The sequence below is a fragment of the Giraffa tippelskirchi genome, chromosome 6 (assembly GCF_054371585.1).
Source record: "Giraffa tippelskirchi isolate mGirTip1 chromosome 6, T2T-mGirTip1v1.2.pri, whole genome shotgun sequence".
NCBI classification, from domain to species: Eukaryota; Metazoa; Chordata; class Mammalia; order Artiodactyla; family Giraffidae; genus Giraffa; species Giraffa tippelskirchi.
The window spans coordinates 19,027,190-19,053,156 of record NC_137280.1 but is presented as its reverse complement, the minus strand read 5'-3'; the positions used below and the strand labels follow the sequence as shown (position 1 = coordinate 19,053,156).

Here is a 25,967-nt window from a genome sequence, read left to right as displayed (position 1 = left end):
AACTGCAGATTATTATATAAACTTTTCTGAAGCCCCTGGTACATGGAAGAAGCCACTTTACTAGTGACCAAGGCCAAGTTTGATCCCTGGTCAGGGAACTAGATCCCACATGCCACAACTAAGATCTGACACAGACAAACAAATAAATAAAAATAAATACTGAAAAGAGATAAACTTATAACTTAGAGAGTGTGGCCAAGATGGTGGAGCAGGAAGACTCTGAGCTCACCTCCTCCCACAGGCACACCAGAATTACAGCGACGTACACAGCATCTACTGATGAACATGACCTGAAGACTCACAGAAAAGATTTTCCACAACTAAAGACATAAATAAGGAACCACAATGAGACAGGTAGGGGAGGTATTGATACAGTACAGTCAAGATCGACTCCCCAGGGTAGGCAACCCACAAACGGAAGGATAATCACAACTGCAGAGGTTTTCCCCAAGGAGTGAGGGTCCTAGCCCTACATCAGCTCCCTAGCCTGGGGGTCTCACACTGGGAAGACGAGACCCCACTATGCCTGGCCTTAAAGGCCAGCAGCGCTGCACACAAGAGAGCTGGAGAGCTGCAAGAAAGAGACATTCCACGCTCAAAGGGCACATACAAAACTTCACACACTCCAAGTGCCAGTGCAGAGGCAGTAATGTGACTGGGTAAGACCACCCTGCTGATCTTAGAGAGCCTCCTGGAGAGGGACAAGGCAAGGGACTCCTTCTGGGGAAAGAGACGGTGGTGGCACCCATTTTGGAGGGCTCATTCTACCATGAGGACAATGGTGCTGGCAAGTGCCATTTCTGAGTCTTCCCTCTAGCCTATTAGTGGTGGGGGGTCCACTATCACTGGTGGCCACCATACAAGGCAGGGGTGTGGCAGCCAGTAGGGCCAGGGACCAGACCCACCTCCCAGGGTGCCCACGGTAGTCAGCCCTGTCACATCAGGAGGGCCCACACAGTGGACACCCTTAGAGTATACGGCCCTGGTGATCAAGGAGGAGTGTTCTGCCAGACCCCATGGGATGTCTCTTACATAAGACCAGTTCTCCAAGACCGGGAAACATAACTGACCTACTTAATACACAGAAATAAGCACAGGGAATTTGGCAAAATGAAGAGACAGAGGAATATGATCCAAATGAAGAAACAAGACAAAACCTCATAAAAACTAAGTACAGTGGAAATACGCAATCTACCAGATAGAGAGTTCAAGATAATGACCACAAGATGCTCAAATGAATTCAGAAGAATGGATAAATACAGTGAGAAATTTAAGAGAGCTTAAAATTATAAAGAAGAATTAAATAGAACTGAAGAATATAATAACTGAAAGAAAAAATACAGTCCAAGGAATAAACAGTAGATCAGATAATACAGAGGACCAGATTAGTGAATTGGAATACAGAGTAGTAAAAATCTCCCAAGCTGAACTGAAAAAAGGAAAAAGAATTTTTAAAAATGAGGACAGTTTAAGAGACCTCTGGGAGAGCATCAAGCATACTAACATTTGCATTATAAGGGTCCCAGAAGGAGGAGAGAGATAGAGAAAGGGGCAGAGATTTTACCTGAAGAAAATTTATAACTTGAAAGACTATAATTCACATTCAGGTACACCTTGAACAAACATCAATGAATGGATACATAACAAATACACAAACTAGAGTAGTAAAAATTTAATATCTACATGCTGCATTCTCAAGGAAAGGTGATAATCACAACACAACAGTCTTCCCATGGTCTAAAAGAACCACATCCCTTTGTGGCAGGCTCTCCTGAAATCATAACTAATATCCTAGACGGTGGAATGTCAAGGAATGGCCCTAGGAACCTTGTGCCTATCAGCAGAGATTCCTAGGAGAAATATTGTCCCCTGTTTCCATACAGGTCTAACCTTGATTCTGCAGACTCAGAAGTGGTCAAGGTACTCTCTCTTTTAACGCAGAACAATGTCAGGAAGGAAGTTAAGTTTATATCTTCATTTAAAATGCAACAGTGGCCATTATACACACAACTGATCTGGAATACTCTTCCATATATATTTCACTTTAAATGATTCAATACATGACTTTCAGAATAGTTACACTTATTTTCAGAAAGTCTTCCCTAAAAAAATACAGAGGTTAGTCATATCAAACATTTCCTTTTGCATGGGATAGAAGTGGGGTCCACTAGACTCATCAAAAAGCAGATGAATATGTTTAAAAACCAATGCCCAATAGAAGCTGACTTTTTTCTTAAAAGTTTGTTTATTCAGTTTTTTCTCCATCCCCTTATTTTTAATTGAATAGAGACATTTTAATAGTGCTTATTAACAGGTGAAAGGAAAGGGTTTTTTTGGCTCACTTCCTTTTAGACCGTTCAAAAGTGGAACAACCACATGCTGTTCTAAACACAATACTTGACTTAGCTTTTGCCTAGGCCTTAATGTAGGCAATTCAAAAAGAAAAATACAATATTCCGGTTTCCATTTTCCCTAGATCAGCCTCAGCTCTTTTTGGATGAAATCAGTCTCTCAAGGGACATCAACCTCACAATTTGAGAAACAATGCTCTAGATATGAAACAAAAAGCAACACAATGGATAACCAGCAACCATTTGTTTTCACACTTGGAGAGTTACACTGTACAACATCCTTTTCATTATAAAGCCAAGTAACTACCCAGAATTGTAAATTAACTCTTTGTAATACAAATTACTTCAGCCTCAGATAATAAAATGAGGGAAAAAAATTCAAAGTCCTTTATTTCAGGTAATCTCTGAAACAAGACTAAAGGACCAGGATATCTTGGTCAGATCCTTTGGTCTGTGATAAGTTTGACTGAAAAAAATTTATCTGGAAAGTAAATAAAATATAGCACATATAATAACACATTAATAAGAATGCACAATAATGATTATTTATTACATGCTGTATGTATGTAATCCTTAAGAAGATTTTCAAGTACTTTAAACCAGGGTTCAGCAAATTATAACCTGTGGGCCAAAAATGATGCACTGTTTTTGTAAACAAAGTTTTATTGAAACACATCCACACTCATTTGTTATTTGCTACAACTGAAGAGCTGAATAGCTGTGCCAGAGACCAAATGTTTTGCAAGCCAAAAGTACTCTTTAGCCCTTTACAGAAGAAGTTTGCATTTCCTGTTCTAAACCAGTGGGTCTCAAAATTTAACGCTCATAAGAAACACCTAAACAGCTTGTTATCAGTTTCCTGGGCTCTACTTTCACAGATCATGGTTCAGTAGGTTGGGATGGGGTCCATGAACTTGCACTTCTAACACGCTCACAAGCTGCTGGTCTATGAACAGATGATACAACTAATGTATTTTTATTAGAACTAGCTCAGGCAGATCCAAGGTGGATGATATGTAAACCACCTAAAGATATTAGTGCCTTTCACTTAGACTCTGCAGAAGATACAGAGGAAGGTAAAGATTTGGAGGGAAAATTCTCTTTGCTGATTTATTAGAATAGGAAATAGCTCCTTTTCCTTTACCAGCCTTTATTGAACATCTACCAGGCTCAGAGGCATTGTACTAGGCATTAGAGATAGAAAAGAATAAACAGCGCTCCTCTCAATGAGCTCACAAGCTCATGAGAGAGCTATGTAGGTAAGTGCATGCTATGTAGGTAATACAGCATGCTCAGTACAAGGACAGTTGCATATATTATGTACTATCAGAGTGTACAGTGAGTTGATTAAATATGCTTGGGAGAAAAGTGAAAGGAAGGCTTCACTAGACATAGAGTTACTTTAATTGAGACCTGCAAAGACTGAGCAGATGAAGAAGGGTAGGTATCGAGGCAGTGGATACAATATATGCAAAGGTATGAAAGTGAGAGGGAATAATATGAATCTGAGTTCTACAAACAGGTCACTTTGGCTGCAGCAGAGTGTATAATGTGGAAAGGGGCGAGATGGGAAGCTGGACAGGAAGGCAGGGTCACATACAAAGAACGGTGGGTGCCATGGTCAGGTCTGTATTTTTCCGACTTTAGGGAAATAAAGAATTTTAATTCCAGAGAGGACTGCACATATTTGCATATCAATAAAATCACTTTGGCACCACCAGAGGGGACAGATTGAAGCCAAAAGATTTTATTTTCGATCTAAAAATTCTGATGAGACTTTGTATCCAAGGCATGGATAAGAAAGAGAAAGGTAAAACTGATTAGAGGTTAAAAAAAAAATCTCCCAGCTTAATTTTTATTGAAGTTTATAAAGAAGCAGCGAAGACTTAAATCAACACATGACATTCTAATCTAGGAAGTATTTTTTTGTTGTTGTTATCTAATAAGGTCAAGGGTAAAAAAAAAAAATACATAAAATAGTTAAAAGATGACACTATGGTCCATGGTGACAGAGAGGACTGCATCAGACCACAGTGCTCAAATCACAAGCAAATCACAACTTCTTGGGGCTTCCTAACCTGGGCTATAAACAGAAGTATATTTCATTATAATTGGTTTCCTTTGTAATCCTACTCATTTTATTTAAAATTCTGAGAATGCATCAATGGCACAAAACAGGATAAGAAACTCTGCATGGTATTTAAGTCACTTGCATGTGTGCTAGTTGCTTCAGTTGTGTCCAACTCTTTGTGACCCTGTGGTGGCTACGTAGCCCGCCAGGCTCCTCTGTCTATGGGGATTCTCCAGGCAAGAATACTGGAGTGGTTTGCCATTCCCTCCCCCAGGGAAGCTAGAGCTGAAGCTCCAACACCTTGGCCGCCTGATGTGAAGAGCCGAATCATTGGAAAAGACCCTGATGCTGGGAAAGACTGAAAGCGGGAGGAGAAGGGGATGACAGAGGATGAGAGGTGATCGGATGGCATCACTGACTCAATGGACATGAGTTTGAGCAAGCTCCAGGAGATAGCAGAGTACAGGGAAGTCTGGCATGCTGCAGTCTATGGAGTTGCAAAGAGTTGGACAGGACTTAACGACTAAACAAGAACAACAAAGACTGACTTAGGCTGCTATTATTTTGCCTTTCCATTTCCCTTTCTTTCGTAGACTTAGGTGAATGCTGATGTTAAATGACTGCTTGATATTTTTCTTTTACATCCTTAAAGCAACTGAAAAGTTACTTATGGAATAAAACTCAATAGTAAATGGTAGGAGAAAGTGTAGTGCATAAAAAAGATTATATAATGAAGAAATTAGTAGTGACAGCAATCAAGTAAAGGAAGACATTTCTTGGGTACGTCCAGACACAAAACTACCTGGGAAAGAAGCTAGGTAAATAAAAAATAACTCTTTCAAGGGGTCAGAAACAATTGGCTTTAAAAAGACATGCATCAAACAAAAACTCATTCTTATCGTCTTAAAAGTACAGTATCTAATAGCAGGGAGACATCTCTCTATATATTCATAATGGTACTTCTCTATGATAAGGAACTCTAAAGAATCTGAATTTTAAGGTCAATGTCAGCATTCTAACCTCAAATGTATATAGCTACTACACAAAAAGGAAACCAGATTAAAAAAAATTTTTAAGAACGCTATAAGAAATGAGTTATAAAACACATATTAGAGAAAATGCGAATGAATATTATAATTATTCCTTGAAGTTACTCACATTACATGATTTAATCAGATTAAACAATCAAAATGGTTCTTATTAGCCAATGGAAATCTCACCACATCGTCTGTTCAGTGCTCAAAATGACAACTTTGCACCGGCTTGGAAATCTACTGAAAGATTATAGTAACACATTGATAATTTGCCATATCTTTTAAAAGTACTTCTACTCAGTAATCAAAAGCCCTTCTATTTCAGACACGAGTCTACAATGAGGTAGCTGGACAACTAACTATTCAATTAAACAACAAGGGAAGACTGCAAAATCAAGCCTAGTCAGTTTTTAAAGCTCTGTCTATATTAAAATTGCCGGGGTTTCAACTCTTAGAAACAATCTGAGAGAAAAAAGCCTTTATCTTTCTCAGCCTTTCTGGAGAAAATCTAAAAACAAATTGTCTTCTTTCCTTCACAAAATTTATCATCCTAACAGATCTGTAGGAGAGGACAGGTTCCTGTCTCTACAGGTAACTCTTTCTTCCCACACCTCCCTAGCCATCTGCATATCGCTAAACCAGAGGCAGGCAACTGAGGCACCTGCGGCAATCTTTACTGTCACTCTGGTCCTCCCCTGACGTGTGGTTTCTTTTAAGGTTGGGAAGATCCCCTGGAGAAAGAAATGGCAACCCACTCCAGTACTCTTCCCTAGGAAATTCCATGGATAGAGGAGCCTGGTGGGCTACAGTCCATGGGGTCACAAAGAATCAGACACGACTGAGCGACTTCACTTTCTTTCTTTTTACAAGACTATTTAAGCACTATACTTAAAAAAAAAAAAGTCACTTCTTAGCAAAACACTATCTACAGCCCTCAAATCCCCAAAATCTTCTAGTCACTGATTTGCTTCAGACAAACAGGCCCATGTGAACATAACAACTACTCATGAAAATACATGTAGTACAAGCACGTTAGTCCAGGCAATAGATTATACGTTCAATGGATTAGTTAAAATTCAGAATTCACATTTTTTACCATGAGGAATTACCAAATTGACTCAGGAGAGCAAAATATCTGCCAGGTGCACGATACTTCAAAATCATTCATACCTATAATTCATAGAGAATAAACCCTATCTTATGCAAATCCACTAAACAAAGACACAAATATACACAAAATATAATCCAGTAGGGAGATTTAATTTTCAAAGGCATTTATTCAAAGTAGGACTTATTTACAACTTGAAGAAATGCCTTACTGTTATCTTTTATAAAAAAAGGTTGCATTTATAGTTTATTCCAGAACAGAGCATAAACTCTTCTTTCATAAAGACATGAAGAACTACTCACCTCCATTTCCACAGCAGCAATACTCTGGTCGTAATGACCCATCAGATTAGGGAAAAACGTCATGTTGTAGGCCATTTTCATACATCTGGGAACAGTAATTGGTTCACAGGTGAAAAGACTGTGCCCTCTTACCAGGGGCAGAAAAATACATGTCCACAAAAATGTAAATGTTTCCATTCTCTTCAAATTCCTAATTTTACCACATGGCTTGGATTAATCACTCTTCATTCTCAGATTTCCATCCAAAGATAAAATGTTCAAATTCCTCATTTGATTATTTTACCATTTTGAAGGAAGCTCTTTTTCCTGAAAATGAGTTCTGGGTCAATTACTGTAAAAACAATCAAAAGGGTGTATCAGCAACATTTGTTATCAACTCAAATGCAAACGTCAAAGTGCAGAGTTTCATGCTAGGTAATTAACACCGGGAAAACGATGGAAAATCTCGTCCCATCAATTACTGTTCCACCTGCCTTGGCACAGAATCTATGACTTGCGGAGGAAATCTCATCTCTAGGGACCGGATGACTGGATCGTGCTGCATGGAACACAGGGTAAAAGCGGGGCACTGGATGAGTGAGATGGAGAAAATGGTGGGGTTGGGAACAAGTTAACGAGGATTAACAGAACTGTACAATCTAAAAGGCCCTGTCGGGGGTCTTATTACGCACAAGAAAACTGAGTTGCACGGAAATTCCTTAAGATGTCACGAGTTCTTAAATTCTTTATAAAGACTCTAAAGGGCCAGCTTTTGTGGCACTCTCCTGGAGACGAACTTTTTTGTCTTTAAAAAGGCCAACCAGAGGGAGACTTCTAGGATTCCTACTGCGGAGGAGCGAAACAAGTGTTCAAAAGGCTAGGGGGGAGTAGCGACCTCACTGAAAAGAAAAATGAGCAAAGCTGTCCCGGGAGGCCGACGGAGTTTCGGTGGGAGGGAAGCTTTGGGCACTGAGCCACGAATCGTCGCACCCCGTCACCCCATCCCCCCAACACACTCACACGTACGTCCCGGCTTCCAGCGCCGGGCAGGGCAACTCACCCCCTCACCCCATCCCCACAAAACACACACACACACACACACACACACACACACACACACACACACCTACGAATGGTCGCTCCCCTTCACCCCATCCCCCATCCCCCCAACACACACACACACAGCGCCGGGCAGGGCAACGCGCCCCACCCCCGGGCACCTGCCCCAGGCCCAGCGCCGTGCTCCGCGTCCCTGGCCCCGCGGGGACCACTATCGCAGCGCCCCAGCTTCCTGGGAACCTCGGGCCGGCGCGGACCGTCCGGCCGCAGCCTTTCGCGCACCTGCGGCTCGGAGCGCTCGCCCCCCGCCCACCCCGCACCCCTCGAGGCCCGCCCCGCTCGCCCCAGCGCCCGCCAGCCCGCCCGCCCGCGGCCACTCGCCCAGTTGGCGTCCGAGAAACCTCACCTCGGGCGGCGGTCGAAGGCACCCGTTCCTCCCCGTCCCCGTCCAGCCCACCGTCCCCCCCCGCGGCCAGCGACAGCTCCAGGGAGCGTCCGGGACTCCGGCCACCAAGGGAGCCGGGAGTCGCACGGCCGGGCGAGAGCTGAGCAATCCCGCGAGACAGCGCCGCCAGGTCGGACGGGCAGGTCCCGGCTCGCGGCGGCGGCGGCGGACCTGGCTCTCCGCCCGGGCCCCACCCGCGCCGCGCAGTCCGGGTCTGGCTCTGGGCTGGCCCCGGGCTGGCCCCACCCGGCAGGGGCGAACGGTGTCGCGGGGGCGAGGTCCGGCTGCGGGGCCGGGGAGCCCCCTCCACCTCGCCGTCTCTTATGTCCGCAGGGGTTCAGCCTAGAAGGATTTTTTTGAAGCTCTTGTTGATTCCCAGATAAAACTTCTTTTAGAAAAACCCAATTTATTTCGAATTTGAGGAGCCAAGAATTCTTAAACGGGGCCAGTTTGCTCTATAAAGTCAGTTGCCCAAGTGACCTTAGATGGAAGGTGGGTAATTTCCTGGGTATCTGTCCTAAAAAACAAAAAACAGAAAAACAAAACAAAAAAAACCAAAAAACATCCTTTTTTAAATTCAGGGTGTCTGGTCACCAACTGGAGGCACAGGTGCGATGAGATTTCAGGCCTGGCAGGTCCTGTGGTTTGTTGATGCAGAACCGTATTAGAAAGTTGAACTGCTCTAGAAGTCAACCCAGTTTTTAGTACCAACTGTGCCACACATCATCTCACAGTGCTTCCCTGTTCATCCCTCCTTCCCTCTTAACGTTTGAAAGTCACCAGATCTTACTGTCAGCAAGTTTGGTCTTTTGCAGAATCTCAATACACTTCTTTTTGTCCAGTGGAGTCAAACAGTATGTAGCCTTTTCAGACTGGCCTCTTTCATACTCTTTCATGGAGTAATATTCCTTCATGTCTTCTTGTGTCTTGATAGCTCATTTCTTTTTAGTGATAAATAATATTGTATTGTCTGGATGGACCACAGGTTATTTATCCATTCACCTACTGAAAGACATCTTGGTTGATTCCAAGTATGGGCTCTTATGAATAAAGCTGTTATAAACATCTGTGCACAGGTTTTTGAGTGAAGAGGAACTAAAAAGCCTCTTGATGAAAGTGAAAGAGGAGAGTGAAAAAGTTGGCTTAAAGCTCAACATTCAGAAAACTAAGATCATGGCATCTTGTCCCATCACTTCATGGGAAATAGACGGGAAAACAGTGGAAACAGTGTCAGACTTTATATTTGGGGGCTCCAAAATACTGTAGATGGTGATTGCAGCCATGAAATTAAAAGACACTTACTCCTTGGAAGGAAAGTTATGACCAACCTAGACAGCATATTGAAAAGCAGAGACATTACTTTGTCAACAAAGGTCCGTCTAGTCAAGGCTATGGTTTTTCCAGTAGTCATGTATGGATGTGAGAGTTGGACTGTGAAGAAAGCTGAGCGCTAAAGAATTGATGCTTTTGAACTGTGGTGTTGGAGAGGACTCTTGAGAGTCCCTTGGACTGCAAGGAGATCCAACCAGTTCATCCTAAAGGAGATCAATCCTGGGTGTTCATTGGAAGGACTGATGTTGAAGCTGAAACTCCAATACTTTGGCCACCTCATGCGAAGAGTTGACTCATTGGAAAAGACCCTGATGCTGGGAAGGATTGGGAGCAGGAGGAGAAGGGGCTGTCAGAGGATCAGATTGTTGGGTGGCATCACCGATGTGATGGACATGAGTTTGAGTAGGCTCCGGAAGTTGGTGATGGACAGGGAAGCCTGGTGTGCTGCAGTCCATGGGGTTGCAAAGAGTTGGACACAACTGAGCAACTGAACTGAACTGAAAACCCCAAAGGTTAGTTTCTGGTAAGATAATTTCTCTAGAGGACAGGACTTGTTAAGAACAGAATTCTCTAGCATATTTCAAAATTTTACCTTTTCTTTCCACCCTGCCAGAAATGTGAGGGTTTTATTTTTTCCCCTAATATTCACTGTGAGAATCTGGTAGAGCTTCAGAAGATAAAACTCACAGAAGTGTGAGTATCCTGCAAACACTGGATCTCCATGGAGTTTTTAACTCTCAGAGTCATTGGCACTGAGTCTCCAGGAATTCATCTATGACAGTTCAGGTTTTTCATACCCCTTACTGGTTCCCCTGTAGGTTTCTGCCCACGGGCTTCTGCTCCAGTAAATTGTAATTCTCTGTTTTTACCCATTTGTCTCTCCAATTTTAGGAGTAGCAGTTTGCTTTGTGATCTCAATTCCCTGACAGATCTAAGAAGAGTTGTTGATTTTCAGTTTGTTCAGCTTTTTACTTGTTAGGGTGAAGTGATGGCTTCTATACTCTTTACGTGCCAGAACAGAAACCCCAATTCTTCATTTTCTAAAATAAGTATTTTTTTTAAGAATCTTGTTGACAATTTCAACTGCTACTGAGCAGAACAAAGTTTCTCCAAAGTTGAAGTTAAATTTAAAAATTCCAAAGCTACAATATTATGTTGTTTGGCATTATTGTTAATAGAACACTGGTTATATGAATAGGTTATATCAACTTCATTAAGTTGTTTTGCTGAAATGAAGGGGAGAAAATAAATTTCATAGAGTAAGTTGTATGAGTTTTTATTTTATTAATATTACTTATCCAAACATCTATAGCCCATCATCAGGCTATGCAGGCACACACAATAATAATTAAATCTTTTCCACACTGCCCATACTCATTAAAATGCCCATGAGTCTGCCCATATTCATTAAAATATAGCTTTATACATAATAAAAAAGTTTATCTTAGGATAGAGGTAGAAAGACTGAACATATTTTATTTAACAGTTTGTTGGCTTGATTTATAACTTTTAACTATGTAAACACAGAGATGCAACCACTACAGAAAACATTATGCAGTTTCCCCAAACCCTAAGGTTGCCAAATGATCCAGCAGACATGTGGAAAGGCCTGCTTGTGACCCCAGGTGTTAGGGGGCTGGAGAGCAAACAGCATTAGGGGGATTCCTGCCAGAGGAGTCTGGGCTGAGCAGAGGTGTAGAAGAGAACAGAGGGAAAGAAAGGAACTTGGGCTGCACCGGACCTTCCCTCCTGAAGCTTCTGCCTAAACTCTTCTTGGTCTAACCCTTGGAAATGCTCCCCATGGCTCCAATCCCTGCAGGTCACATGTGTGAATTTGATGGCTTCTTGACTTAATTTAGAGGAGTCTACAAGCATAGGAGGAGGGCATAGCAATCCACTCCAGTATTCTTGCCTGGAGAATCCCCATGGAGAGAGGAGCCTGGTGGGCTACCGTCCATGGGGTCGCAAAGAGTTGGACACGACTGAGCGACTAAGCACAGCACATGATCACAACACTGAGCATAACCTTTATTTAAAAACTTTCACTTGAAGTATGTTGCCCATCGAGCCCTGCTTTAAAAACTAATTACTGCAGTGTTTGTAGCAAAACAATTAACCTTTTGCTGTGGTTGTATCCATTATGGTTGGCCAAAATAATACACCTTCTAACTACTACCTCCAGTACTACTGGAAAATAAAAATTTCGGTAGTAACATGACACTGCAGGAGAGAGCCACATATTTTCCTGACAGTTTGATGTATAAGATTGCCTTGTTGGATCTCTGGAACTGTCATTTGCAAAGAAAGAGATTCATAATACTAAAGAAGAATAGCTTCAGCTCTGCTACTGCTTTAAGTTACATTTTGTGCCTATGCTTTTACCCTACTTGGATTTGTTCTTACTGGCTTCACTACCTACCATCTGGTCATCTTTAAAATTTAGTATTTTACCACTTTTCATAGCAAAGCAGCCATATTAAGTCAAATCTTGGAAATTATATTTTCCCTAAAGCTTTTTGCACCTAGAAAAGGACTTCTGCCTCAAACTTAATGATTTAGATAATAACTAATGTCCTTTGATATGCAAAGCCAACTTTATTCCTAATTGTGCTTCATGGGCTGCTCATGAGTATATGTCATTTTCTAAAACTGCCTCAAACCAAGTGCGATAAGTATGTGTTATAGGGTGATAAGTGAAGGAAAATACAGAATTAAATTTTAGAGAAAATGGAATGAAAGAATTATTACTGTTTTTTCTGTCCGATAGAAAAGATTTTATAGAGGAGGTGGGCTTTTGGAAACAACTTGAATATAAATTACTGAGAGATCTGTTGTTCCAGACATGGTATGTGGATTGGGAAACAGGATAATTTCAAACAATAGACCTTGTGTGTTTTCACTGGAAGGCAGAGGCAGATTTACCATGAAGCTAATAATGAAGCTTAAGTCTTAGAGTTCCATTTTTTATTTGAAATCCAACTTTCTCTTAAAAAGAGTCCCTAAAATTTGTAAGCTTCAAGAAACTTAGAATCAGAGTTCACTCCTCTTGAAAGGAGAAAAAGAATAGTGTGGAGACCAGGGAAATGGAGCAATTCAGGTGGATTTTGAGGCTTCAGTCGTGTTCTACTTTTTGTGACCCTATGGACAGTAGCCTGCCAAGTTCCTCTGTCCATGGGACTCTCCAGGCAAGAATACTGGAGTGGGTTGCCATGCCCTTCTCTGGGGAATCTTTCCGACCCAGGGATCAAACCTAGCATCTTTCAATGTCTTCTAGCATTGGCAGGCAGGTTCTTTACTACTAGTGCCACTGGAGAAGCGTGATTTTCAGGCAGTTAATAACAATTAAGAGTCTAACTTATTTCCTATAGGTAAGGGGAAATGATGCGAGGTGAGGTTGTACCGACCTATGTTCTTATTAGTAGTAAACCTGGGCTTCCCTGGTGGCTCAGTGGTAAAGAATCTGCCTGCAACGCAGGAGGCCATGAGATTCAGGTTCAATCCCTGGGTCAGGAAGATCCCCTGTAGTAGGAAACGGCAGTTCCCAGGATACTTGCCTGGAAAATTCCATGGACAGAGGAGGCTACAGGACTGTGGCAGGCGACAGTGCACAGCCTAGTGACTGAACCGTCACCACTTGTAGAACTCGTTAAGTTTTGTTTGTGTAAATTTGGCAAAACTCAAAACTTTAATTATTTTATTTGAGAAGAAATGGAGCATGCGTAGTACATGTCCATTCTTGTTGCAGAAATCTTCAGACCAGGGAAAGCCCCGGCCATCCTTGGCCCTCCACCCCTTCTTCCAATCTAGAGGTCCTTGCTGCCAAAGGCAGAGCTCCTGGGAAAAGGAAATTCTTCTCCCACGTTGCTTGGCCTGGCCCTTCACCTTCTCCGTTAGTGATGAGAATTTCTTCCCATGGCGGTGGAGTGGGGGGGTGGTTTTTGTTACCCTCATCCATTGGCTGGATTTTCTTTCCCACATTGCCTTATCTGAGGGTAGAATTCACACTCAAGGTGGATTCAGCCTCCAAAAAAAAAAAAAACCTACTAATGAACAACCAAAACCACAATAAAAACTTGACTTGATTTCAGTCTCTTTTTAAATATAATTTCAGATGATCACTTTCACTTCTAATTTAAACACATACTTTTTACTTAAATAACTATGTTTTTGCTCAAATTGAATGGATTATTTTAAAAGGAGAAGGCTTTAAACAGGAATTTTGTGAATAAAATATTTCCATTTTAGTAAAAAATTCTGGATAAAATATTGTATTTTAACTGATAAATAAATCCATTGTTGCAAAAATGATAATAAGAGAATCACATGGGCAGTTCAACAACCAGAGACATCAGAGATTATAAAAGCAATTCTCTGGGCTTACTGTAATTATAAGATAAATACAGAACGTTTTCCTACATAAAATTATTTAAACACAAAAACACACTGACAGGTCTAGGCTTGAGTTGGGTGAGATCAAGACATGGTGGAAGGGGGCTTCCCTGGTAGCTCAGTGGTAAAGAATCTGCCTGCTAATGCAGGAGATACGGGTTAAATCTGATCCAGGAAGCTCCCACATGCCATGGGGCAACCAAACCTGTGTATCAGAGCTATTGAGCCTGTGTTCTAAAACCTGAACTGCAACTACTGAGCCTGAGCACCCTAGAGCCTGTGCTCCATAACAGCAGCTACCGCAATGAGAAGCCCGCATACTGCAACTAGAGAGAAGCCCCCAATTGCCACACCTAGAAAAAAGCCCACACAGCAACAAAGACCTAGCACAGTCAAAAATAAATAACAGATAAAATTATTACAAAAAAAAAAAAGACATGGTGGAATGAATAGAGATTCAGAAGAGAGGTAAAAAGATATATTTCTAGGAGGTATAGGAAATTGTTGATGTTGGGTCCCTTGTGGCTAGCTAATAGTCAAGTCTAAGGCAGAGGCTGGTGTGCAAAGGGGACTTCTATGGAGCATGTATTACTTTTATAAAAACATTTTGAAGTAAAATAGGAAAATCTTACAATATAGTGTATATACAATAGAAGAAAACAAAAACAAAAAATACAATACAAAAACCAACAATTAGAATTCACTATACTTCTATTAAAATGGCCAAAATCTAGAACACTGATGATACCAATGCTTCCAAGGCTGTGGAACAACAGGAACAACTTTCTTCAGTTGCCAGTGGCGATGTAAAATGGTTCAGCTACCTTGGAAGACAGTGTGGCAGTTTCTCACAAAACTTACACAAACTCTTAAGTGAAACAGGATATGGCCTGTACCTGGGACCCTTTACTGGATGGAGTGCTTGCACCTGGACAAAGGTCTTCTTGAGCAACAGAATACAAAGACACTACAAGTAACGAAAAATAGCTCATGAATTAGCAGTTGGGGCAAATCATGAGCAAGATACAAAGTGGCAAAACCCAACTGCCACTTCTGAGAGGACTGTGCATGATTTCTGCACCTGGCACCAGCAAGGGGTGGACAGACCACCTAAAGTCACTCCTTCCGGCTGACCCACCCTTCCGGCCTACGCTCATCCCTTAAGGGAACAGCTTGCCCACTCAGGGTGCAAGCAAGGGCAGCTGTTACTTGTTTTCGTCCCCTCATGCTGCAGTGTGACTCAAGCCTTCCCTGAATTCCTTGTCTGACCTCTTATCAATGTCTACTAATTAAAGAGTCCAGGGACCCTGATCGGTAACTTTACCATACTACCATATGATCCAGCAATCATACCCCCTAGTATTTACCCAGATAAGTTGAAAAATCATCCATGCAAAAATGTGCACTTTAATGTTTATAGCAGTTTTATTTGTAATAGCCAAAGCTTGGAATCAACCAAAATGTCATTCAGTGGTGTTATGAGCTTAATGTTTGTGTCCCTACTCCCCCAGGAAGAGAGTCGAACATGACTCAGTGACTAAACAACAACAACATTCCAAATTCATATGTTGAAGCCCTACCCTCTATAGTGATGTTATAGGAGGTGCGGTCTTTGGGAGGTATCGGATTTAGATGAAGCATGAGGGTAGAGCCCTCATGATGGGATTAGCTTCTTGTAAGAGAAGGAGAGAAAAAGAGCTTTCTTTTTTCTACCAGGTAAGGTGACTTCCCAGGTGGTGCTAGTGGTAAAAGAACCTGCCTGCCAAGGCAGGAAACATAAGACACCCGGGTTCAATCCCTGGGTCGGGAGGCTCCCCTGGAGGAAGGCATGGCAGCCCAGACTGGTGGTCTACAGTCCATGGGGTTGCAAAGAGTCAGACACAACTGAAGTGACTTAGCACACACTCACACACAAGGAGACAGCCAGGAGGAGGCCATCTGCAAGCCAGGAAGGAAACTGAATCTAGGGGCTTTATCTTGCACTTCTCAGCCTCTAGAACTGTGAAAAAGAAATGTCTGTTGTTTAAGCCACCAAGTTCATGCTCTTTTGTTGTAGCAGCCCAAGGTGACAGAGACAGCAGGTAAATGGATAAACTTTGGTACATCCAGATGATGGAATAGCATTCAACACTAAAAAGAAACAAGCTATCAATCCATGAGGAAACATGGAGGAAACTTACATACATATTACTGATAGAAGCCAATCTGAAAAAGCTATAGACTATAATATGATTTGGGGCTTCTCAAGGGGCTCTAATAGTAAAGAATCCTCCTGCCAATGCAGGAGACATAAGAGATGCAGGTTCGATCCCTGGGTTGGCAAGATCCTCTGAAGAAGGAAATGGCAACCCATTCCATATTTTTGCCTGGAAGATCCCATGGACAGAGGAGCCTGGTTGGCTATGGCCCTTAGGGTTGCAAAGAGCTGGACATGACTAAAGCAACTTAACCACACATAGTATGATTCCAACTATACGACATTCTGAAAAAGGCAGAACTATGGAGACAGTGAAAGATTGGCAGTTGCCAGGGGTTAGTGGAGAAGGAGGAATGAATAGGTGGAGCACAGAGGATTTTTAGGGCAGTGAAACTATTCTGTTGTTGTTGTTGTTCAGCCACCAAGGTGTGTCTGACTCTTTGTGATCCCATGGACTCCAGCATGCCAGGCCTCTCTGTCCCTCACCATCTCCTGAAGTTTGCCCAAGTTCATGTCCATTGTATCTGTGATCCCATCCAGCCATCTCATCTTCTGATGCCCTCTTCTCCTTCTGCCCTCAATCTTTCCCAGCATCAAGGACTCTTTCAATGAGTCAGCTGTTTGCCTCAGATGACCACAATACTGGTGTTTCAACTTCAGCATCAGTCCTTCCAACAAGTATTCAGGGTTGATTTCCCTTAGATTGACTGGTTTGATCTCTTTGCTGTCCAAGGGACTCTCAGGAGTCTTCTCCAGCACCATAGTTTGAAGGCATCAATTCTTTGGTGCTCCGCCTTCTTCACGGTCCAGCTCTCACAAACTATTCTACATGCTACTATATCAGTGGATAAGCATCATCAGACATCTGTCAAAACTCATAAAATGTAAAATACCAAGAGTGACCCCTAATGTAAAGTATATCTCTGAGTGATAATGATGTCAATGTAGGTTCATCAATTGCAACCAATTGTACCACTCTGCTAGGGGATGCTGATAGTGGGGGAAGCTTATGTGTGTGTGAGAGCAGGGAGTGTATGGGTACTCTTTGTACTTGCCCCTCTATTTTGCTGTGAATCTAAAGACAGCCTGAAATATAAAACCTACTAAAAAGAGAAAAAGGAAAGAAGAAAAAAAAAAAAAGGGTTCCAGGAAAACTTCCCAGAAGACTGCAGTCTTGCTTTTGAGAGCCCACTGGTTAGTCTAAAGGGGTAGGTGAAGATAGGAATTCCCATTGAGGCCTTAAGAAGCCACAAGCAAGAAGGAGTTGAGAATACAGAATAATATAATTAGGCAAATGGGTAAAATAAAAGGACAGTCTGCATACAGACCATAAGCATTCACACTACTGTGCCAGGGTCAAGTTTTAAGCAGTGGGATGGGAGTGGGAGGTGATAGAGGATACTCACTCTCCTGCAAGAGATATCTAAACACACACACAATGGGAGGGAAATGAGTGATACCTCCGGCTCTAACGGAGAAACTAGATAAGGCAGAAGAAATTTCTAGAAAAGTGTGTATGTCTTACATGTTTCATCCAGTTTGGCAGTCACAGTTCTCTCAGAGAGCTACACACTACCAGACTGTAAAAAATGTTGAAATGGATACATTCCTTGGCTTTTTTCCTGTTGGACTGGTTTACTATGTTTGAAGTGTTGGCAGTCCATTTTACTCAACAAGAAACATTGAGACATTTTGTAATTATCATGAGCTGCAGGGAAACTGTATCTTGGAGGGAAAACCCTGACATATCTTGGACTTGAATCAAGCATGATTATTAGATCTGCTTTTATTAGTATTTGATGCCCAGGTTTAGCCTTTTTGCATAAGCCGTCTCATGTATTTTTCTAAACCTAATTTATGCACATTTTCATTTCTTGGTAGAATGGAAACTCTCATAGTGGAAAATTGATTCTCTTTTGGAAAAGGAGGTTTCTTTTTTTTCCCCTCCAATCGTTCTCATGCTTTGGATAATGAGTCTTCTTAAATATTTCTCCTGATCATGGTTCTAAACTTTAAGTCTAACAGTGAAATTTCTTAGAAACGAGGAAAAAAGAAAAACAACTTCGAGATGGAAGAAGCGTGGAAACTGAATGAGGTATTTGGTGACATCCCAGGCTCTGTAAAGAGAGCTTGGTGAAAGGCACTGGGGGAATATTTACAACTACCAGGTATTGTGAAGATATTTTTAGTTCCTGCAGACAATCATCTACTTGACATCCAATAGCAAGAAGCAGAGGAGTGTGGCTAAGAGCTAAGGCTGTAGCTTTGTGCTTCCTGAGTTCAAAACCTAGGCTGGACATTTACTCACTCTGTACCTTAGGTAGGTGTCAGTTCTCTGGCATAGTTTTCTATATCTGTCAAATCAGTTCAATAATAAAACATTTCTGCTTTTCCGCCCATTCCCCTTTTCCCCCACCCGCTCGGGCTACACTGGGCTTGCTCTGAGCTTGGGCTCCTGCAGTGGCCATCATGGTCACCTACCGGGACCTCATCAGGCATGATGAGATGTTCTCCGACATCTACAAGATCTAGGAGGTCGCTGACGGGCTGTGTCTGGAAGTGGAGGGGAAGCTGTCAGTAGCACAGAGGGTAATATTGATGACTCACTCATTGATGGAAATGGCTCCGCTGAAGGGGGCAAAGGTACCTAAAGCACAGTAATCACTGGTGTCAATATTGTCATGAACCATCACTTTTAGGAAACAAGTTTCACAAAAGATGCTTACAAGAAGTACATTAAAGATGACCTGAGGTCAGTCAAACGGATACTTGAAGTACAGAGACCAGAAGAGTAAAGCCTTTTATGGCAGGGGCTACAGAACAAATCAAGCCCATCCTCACCCATTTCAAAAACCGTCAGTCCTTTACTGGTGGAAACACGAATCCAGTTGCATGGTTGTGTTGCTGGACTTGTATGAGGATGTTGTGACCCCATATATGATTTTCTTTAAGGAAGGTTTAGAAATAGAAATACGTTAACAAGTTTGGCTATGACTTTGGACTGGCAGCTGCTTTTCATCTACCAGGACTGAGACAAATGGGACTGAGATCAACTTGAGCTCTTTATTTTGACATTGATTTATTTGGAGTAGAAGCATTATTTTTGAGGGAAAAAACAAACACATCATGTAGGTTGTCTAAAAATAAAGTTCATATAAATTCAAAAAATAATACATTTCTCACTAGGTTTTTTGAGGCTTAAGAATTTACATAAAGCGTTAAAGCCATTGTCTGGTGAGTAGTAAGATGCCCAATTAACACTGACCACTAAGTCCACTGAAAAAAGTCTCTGGGGCCTTTTGGACACTGGTAGATGACGGTGGAGCAGCCTGTTCTGATTGGGACATCAAGCATTCCATCTCTCCCCTTCATCTCAGACGGTGCTTTTGAGAATCACGCAGCAACCATTAACTGTGTGAGTCATTGCCTATGAATTTACAGGTTAAGCTCACTTATGTGTCTATGGAGAGCTATAGGTCAGCTAAATGGGCTCTGCTGGCAGAGGTTGGATGGCTACTAGCTATGGTACTTCCCCATAAAGTCTGGCATTCTCTCAGCAAACTAGTCTAGCTAGGGTTTATTCATGTGGGTCGCCAAAACTTCTAGGAGAATGAAACTATGCAAGGCCTTTTGAGACCTACCCTCAGAACTGGCATGGTATTGCTTTTGTTGCATTTTGTTTGGTGAAGCAGTTCACAAGGCCAGCCCAGGTTCACGGGGTGGGGAAACGCCATCTCTCACTGGGAAGTGTTTCAACGTCATCTTTGCAAAAGGAAATGTAAAAAAGGAAGAGAATAAGTGCAGCCATTTTTGCAGCCTTCTGCAGTTACCCAATCTGTAGCATTTCTTCTACAGCATTCCTGGCAGGTGGTCATGTAGCTGGCACACCTTCAAAAACAGGCAGGTCACTGTTTCACCAGGCAACTCGTACTGTTGGAGTGCTTTTATTATGCCTCTGTAGAGACACTGACTTTCACAGAATTTTTGAATCACAGAATTGAAGGTCATCCAGGCAATGACATTTTTGAAGCCGGGTTCCTGTACAGGAAGCCACAGGAAGCCTGCAATTTCCACTGATTTGTCCCCGTCCTACCTCTTGGAGCAAAACAGTATATTATGTATGTATTACTTATTTGTTTTCAAGAGAGTCTAACTAAGGCCAACTTGAGCATTATATACCAGGTGCATGTTCCACTCTAGTTCCCATTCATTCATTGTTTTCATTCACTTGTTCTTGCATTTAATATTTATTAAACAGATTCCACGGGCCAGGCACTCATCTTAAGATGAATAAAGGTATGGTGTCTCAAAGCACTCATATTTAATACAAAGTTTCATTTTACCACTTGCCAAGTGTGTGACTTGGGAAATTTTAATTTTCTAATTCTCAGTATCTTCACGCGAAAATTGGGTACATATTTCCTCATACGTTCAATTTTTAAAATATTTATTCACTTATTTTCAGATTGCCTGCCCTAGTCTTAGTTGTGATACACGTGATCTTTGTTGTGGCGTGCAAGATCTAGTTCCCTGACCAGGGATGGAACCTGGGTCCTGTGCACTCGGAGTATAGAGTCCTGACCACTGGACAACCAGGGAAGTCCCTATGAAAAAATTGGGTATATAATACCTCTACTTCACAAGGTGGTTGCAGTAATTAAATGAAATAAAATGTCTGGTTTTTAATAGGCCCTCAGTCAATGATTAAGGTTATTAAGGGATAATTCCTGTCCTGGATATGTTTCCTGGGATCTCACTGTTTCCTGGGGTCTCAAATTACTTTCCACATCTTGGTGATGCTTCTTTCTCTAGAATAAATTATGTTCTACACAGATAATATAGTATGGTATAGCACTTTGAGTAAATAGCCTTTCCATTCAGACATAACTAGGTATGAATCCTCACTCAGCCATATACTTGTCTGTGGCTTAAGTTCTCAAAGTCTCCATTTATAAGCCTGCAGACTTAGAATGATAATAATCTTAGATTGGTATGAGGAATATATGAGAGAATGTACCTACAACTCTTACCATGGTGTCTGACACTCAGTAAATCCCTCCACTACCCGCTCTCCACCAGGTAGAAGTTGATACATTTTCACGATGTGTAGCATGGTGTCATGAAAAGAGTCAGAAGAAAACTTGGCTCTGGACTTCGCTGGTGGTACGGTGGATAAGAATCCGCCTGCCAATGCAGGGACACAGGCTCAATCCCTGGTCCGGGAAGATTCCACATGTCTTGGGCAACTAAGCCCACGTGCCACAACCAACCACTGAGCCTGCACTCTAGAACCTACAAGCTGCAACTAATGAGCCCCTGCACTGCAGGCGGCCACAGCTATTGAGGCCTGTGCATCTAGAGCCTGTGCTCTGCAACAAGACAAGACACCGTAATGAGAAGCCCATGCACCACAATAAAAAGTAGCACTGGTTCACCACCACTAGAGAAAACCTGCATGCAACAACAAAGACCCAGCATAACCAAAAAAAATTAAAAAAAACTACCTTAGTCAAGCCACTGTAGCTCCTGGGGATCTTTGCCTCAATGTATAAGGGACGGGATGGATTCTGGGGTCCCCAGGATAGCTCACAGCTCTAATAGCTTATTCCTCCAGGATCTCTTACTCCTTTGATCAGAAATAGAGTTATGTTGTGATGAGTGTAAGAGTGCAAGAAAATGGAGATTCAAAGCCTTTCCAAGATTAAAAAAATCTCATATTGTGAGTCTCAGCTCCCCACAAATGTGCCAGGCCACCCTGTTATTTATAATCAAGTACTGTGGCCCAGTGAGCCAAAGTTAGAGAGAAATTGCCCTCCTTCATCTAGGCATCATACACCATGCTAATCTGAATACTAGGCATCACAGCAGCTGTAACCGAGGGGACTGGCTACTAGATAGAGTCTGTTTTGCAAAGTGGTAACAGCGCTGTCAGATGTTACAGGTAAATGCTTCACAAACTTTCTTACATTTTCCTTTCTGTGTCCTCCAAAGGTAGGAAAACAACTGTTTGCCTCTCCATCTGCATTTGCTCACGTGCTTTCTTCTGATTTTCTTCAAGTGACAGCCTCATATGCATAACCACTGTGAAAATAACTTAAAACCAAAAGACAACACTGATGACCTGCAGCTAATCTCCCATCACTGGCTTAAATATTGTTCAGAGTTAGAAAGAAGGTAGTAAGTTATTGACTTCTATGTTCTAGTGCCTCAGAATACTTAAAAAAAAAACAGAAACAAAAACTGATCTTAGTCTTGGCAAATGATAGCTGCCATTAAGGACCATTCTCCCAGATATGAGGACTAGATCTATTATGAGAGGGAAGGGTGGCAGAATTGCAGGCCTTGTGATTTTTTTTTTTAACCTTAATGTAAAGAGCTTCCGCTAGTGTTAACATCAGATCCACAGGAAAAATTCAGAGCAATACATGACTTTGACTGGCTTAAGTGCCTGTCGTGGACCTGTCGTGAGGGAGTGCTAAACATGGCCCACTCTGGCCCATGCCGCCTCATCTGGTTATTGCTCTGTTAGGCTCCATTTAAGGCTCAACATTCCTTTTATGTTTACCCTTTCTTCAGAAGGCTCCCTTGTAAGTCATCTAAGAAATGTACCATGTTTCACAATGTAGTTGAACAATAAAAATATATATTTATGTGTATTTTTCTCTGATGAGAGAAATATTTCACTCCCAGAGGTGTCTCATTAACACTGTTTCTGACTTGAACCAAGTTAAGATGCTCCTTCAACACTCTGGCAAAGATGGTTATGTCTTGTGAAATTCCGGTCAATTTCGATTGGAGTATCTCTAAGCAGCTGACAATATATAGGCCATATCAATGTTGCTTGTGTAAAAAATATATATATATCTAAATGCTACTCTGCTTGTCCAAACCACCAAAATAGCAGAAGAGATTGTGGGAGAGAGAGCTAGTTCTGGCACAAAATAATATATTTTATAACAAATTAAGCATTGCATTAGAACTATCATAAAACATTTATAAATATGTACAAGTCTTTCCTATCTTTAAGAATATGATAAGGAAAAAGTTAAACATGCAGTTAATCGTAACATTATTATGATTAAAGCCTCACAGCATGTCATAGTGATGTCAGAGAAATCACTTGGGGAATAAAACAGTAAAAAGCGAGAAAACTTCTATCACTGTGTCAAGTCCAACAAACTAATTTGGCATAATTGCAAACTCCTATAGTGTACGATGAGCTTCCCTGGTAGCTCAGCTGGTAAAGAATCCACTCGCAATGCGGGAGACCTGGGTTTGATCCCCAGGTTGGAAGGATCTCCTGGAGAAAGGAAAGGCTACCCACTCCAGTATTCTGGCCTGGAGAATTCCATGGACTGTATAGGCAATGGGGCCCCAAAGAGTCAGATACGACTGATTCATTGTAGTCTGATTCAGTTTTTTTTCCCTATGATAAATGTCATTACTTACATTATTTAAAAACATTTAAAACTTTTCTAAAGTTTATAGATCTGCCCTTGAACTTAACTCTTTCCCTCAACTTATTTACCAAAAACTAAAACCAGATCTCTTAGGAATGGTAAAACAACTAATTAGGCTAATTCTGTGATGAATCAGTTAATCTTAGCCCCAACAACAACAACTTACACCTACTGTAGTTAATATATTCAAAGTTAATACTATCCACTAATGATCAAATGGGTTGGGGGTAGGTACAGAAGATGTGAAGTCCTAAAATGTGTCCCTATTATTTATAAGTCCCTATTATTATTTGGCTTCCTGAGGGAGCTCAAATGGTAAAGAATCTGCCTGCAACGCGTGAAATCTGGGTTTGATCACTGGGTTGGGAAGATCCCCTGGAGAAGGAAATAGCAACCCACTCCAGTATTCTTGCCTGGAGAATCCCATGGACAGAGGAGCCCGGCAGGCTATAGTCCATAGGGTCACAAAGAGTCAGACACAACTGAGCGACTAACACTTATTATTTGCTCAAGAGAACTTTTCCACAAAGGGAAGACATTTGATCATCGACTGCCTATTTACTCATGCTCCTCCCACCAACGCTTGTGAAGGGACGAAAAAATGAGAAGGGAGCCCAAGGCAGGACTTCCAAAATAATAGATTAAGGAGCTCTGAAGACCCTTTCCCAAGGGAAGCAACGATATCACTGGTAGTTCACAGCGATAACCTGATTGTTAATATACCCTGTATTTGCTAATTTTTAAATAATATGGACAATAGTCAAAACAGAACACCAGAAGAAAAAAAATCAAGTACAAAATTGTTTATATAGAATGATTTCAGTCATGTGCACATGTGGCTCAGTGCTAAAGAGTCTGCCTGCAATGTTGGAAATGTGGGTTCAATCCCTGGGTCGTGAAGATCCCCTGGAGAAGGAAATGGCAACCCACACCAGTATTCTTGCCTGGGAAATCCCATGAATAGAGGTCCCTGGAGGGCTATAGTCCACGGAGTCACAAAGAATTGGACACTTGGAGACAAAACAACAACAAATGTACACATACACAAAAATTCATAGAAATATGGAAGCAAAGATACCAAATGTTTACAGTGGCTATTTCTTGGTTTGGTAATTATCTCAATTTTTCAATTTGTACAATGTACACTGCACTGCTAATGATTATTTTAGATGCTTATAAAAAACTGGTGAATACCTTGTTTTCATTTCTGTTAAATTTACATTATCAGAGTGTAAAGCAATTGTTCTCAAAGAATGGTCCCTGGATTAGCAGTATCAGCAACACTGGGTAACTTGTTAGAAATGCAAACTATCAGACCCACCCAGGACCTCCTGAGGGTAGGGCCCAGCAGATCTGTGTTTTCAGATGCCCCACAGGTGGTTCTGACGTACACTGAAGTTTTCGTTCATGCGTGCTGAGTCGATTCATTCATGTAGCCTGCCAGGTTCCTCTGTCCATGGGATTCTCCAGGCAAGAATACTGGAGTAGGTCGTTATGCCCTCTTCCACGAGATCTTCCCCACCCAGGGATCAAACCTGTGTCTCTTATGTCTCCTGTATTGGCAGATGGGTTCTTTAATACTAGTGCCATCTGGGAAGCCCTGAAGTTTGCTTAGAAATTGAAAGTAAAAGCGTTAGTCACTCAGACGTGTCCAGTTCTCTGCAACCCCATGAGCTCTAGTCCACCAGGCTCCTCTGTCCATGGTATTCTCCAGGCAAGAATGCTGAAGTGAGTTGCCATGCCCTTCTCCAGGTTACCACCCATCTAAAGACAACTTTTGTTACTCGTACGTGTAAATCCCTCTAGTGTTTCTTAAGTGAGGTCCAGAACCTTCAGTCATTTAAAATGCAAGATTGCATTATTGTGCGATTAATGAACTGATTGGGGGTGAGCCTGCTGATGAGAATGAAAACTCATAGAGTTGTGCTATGTCTGAATTCATTATGAGGCAAATTATGCTGTGGTTTTATGATAAATGTCAGTCTGCAGAGTGCTCTCCATCTTGAAATCCATGGTTCCTTTCATAGACAGAATGCTAGACTGATTTAAATAGAACTCAAGTTCATGGAGGTCACTTGATACCTGTGATGTGTTACAGAATTGGAATAAGCTTGTTTTTTTTTTTTTTTAATTCCTATCTCTGCTTGCCTGATGGTTTCACCTGCTCGTTTGATTTTTTTTCCCATAATTCTTCCTTATCTCCTTCACCTGTGCAAAGATAGCAGATTTCCTCATTTTGT

The 25,967-nt window shown here is 41.7% G+C and overlaps 2 protein-coding genes and 1 pseudogene across 4 annotated transcripts in view; 1 reads left to right on the top strand and 2 right to left on the bottom strand.

Moving 5' to 3' along the window:
* The window catches only part of FZD6 (frizzled class receptor 6), a 33,882-nt gene extending 25,285 nt beyond the window's left edge, over window positions 1-8,597 (bottom strand). The window contains exons 1-2 of one of the 3 annotated variants that reach the window (XM_081503540.1): window positions 8,311-8,597; window positions 6,867-7,172 (exon numbers count right to left, since the gene is read on the bottom strand). In XM_081503540.1, coding sequence (XP_081359666.1) covers window positions 6,867-7,043 — 177 coding nt within the window. In that variant the 5' untranslated portion in view covers window positions 7,044-7,172; window positions 8,311-8,597. Of the gene's footprint in view, window positions 1-6,866; window positions 7,198-8,310 lie in introns of those variants that run through there. The other 2 variants (XM_081503539.1, XM_081503538.1) reach the window with 2 other exon arrangements.
* The window catches only part of BAALC (BAALC binder of MAP3K1 and KLF4), a 179,050-nt gene continuing 160,248 nt past the window's right edge, over window positions 7,166-25,967 (bottom strand). The window contains exon 3 of the mRNA XM_081503548.1: window positions 7,166-7,197. Coding sequence (XP_081359674.1) covers window positions 7,195-7,197 — 3 coding nt within the window. The 3' untranslated portion in view covers window positions 7,166-7,194. The remainder of the gene's footprint in view (window positions 7,198-25,967) is intronic.
* Window positions 18,737-19,246, top strand: LOC145509305 (translationally-controlled tumor protein-like; annotated as a pseudogene).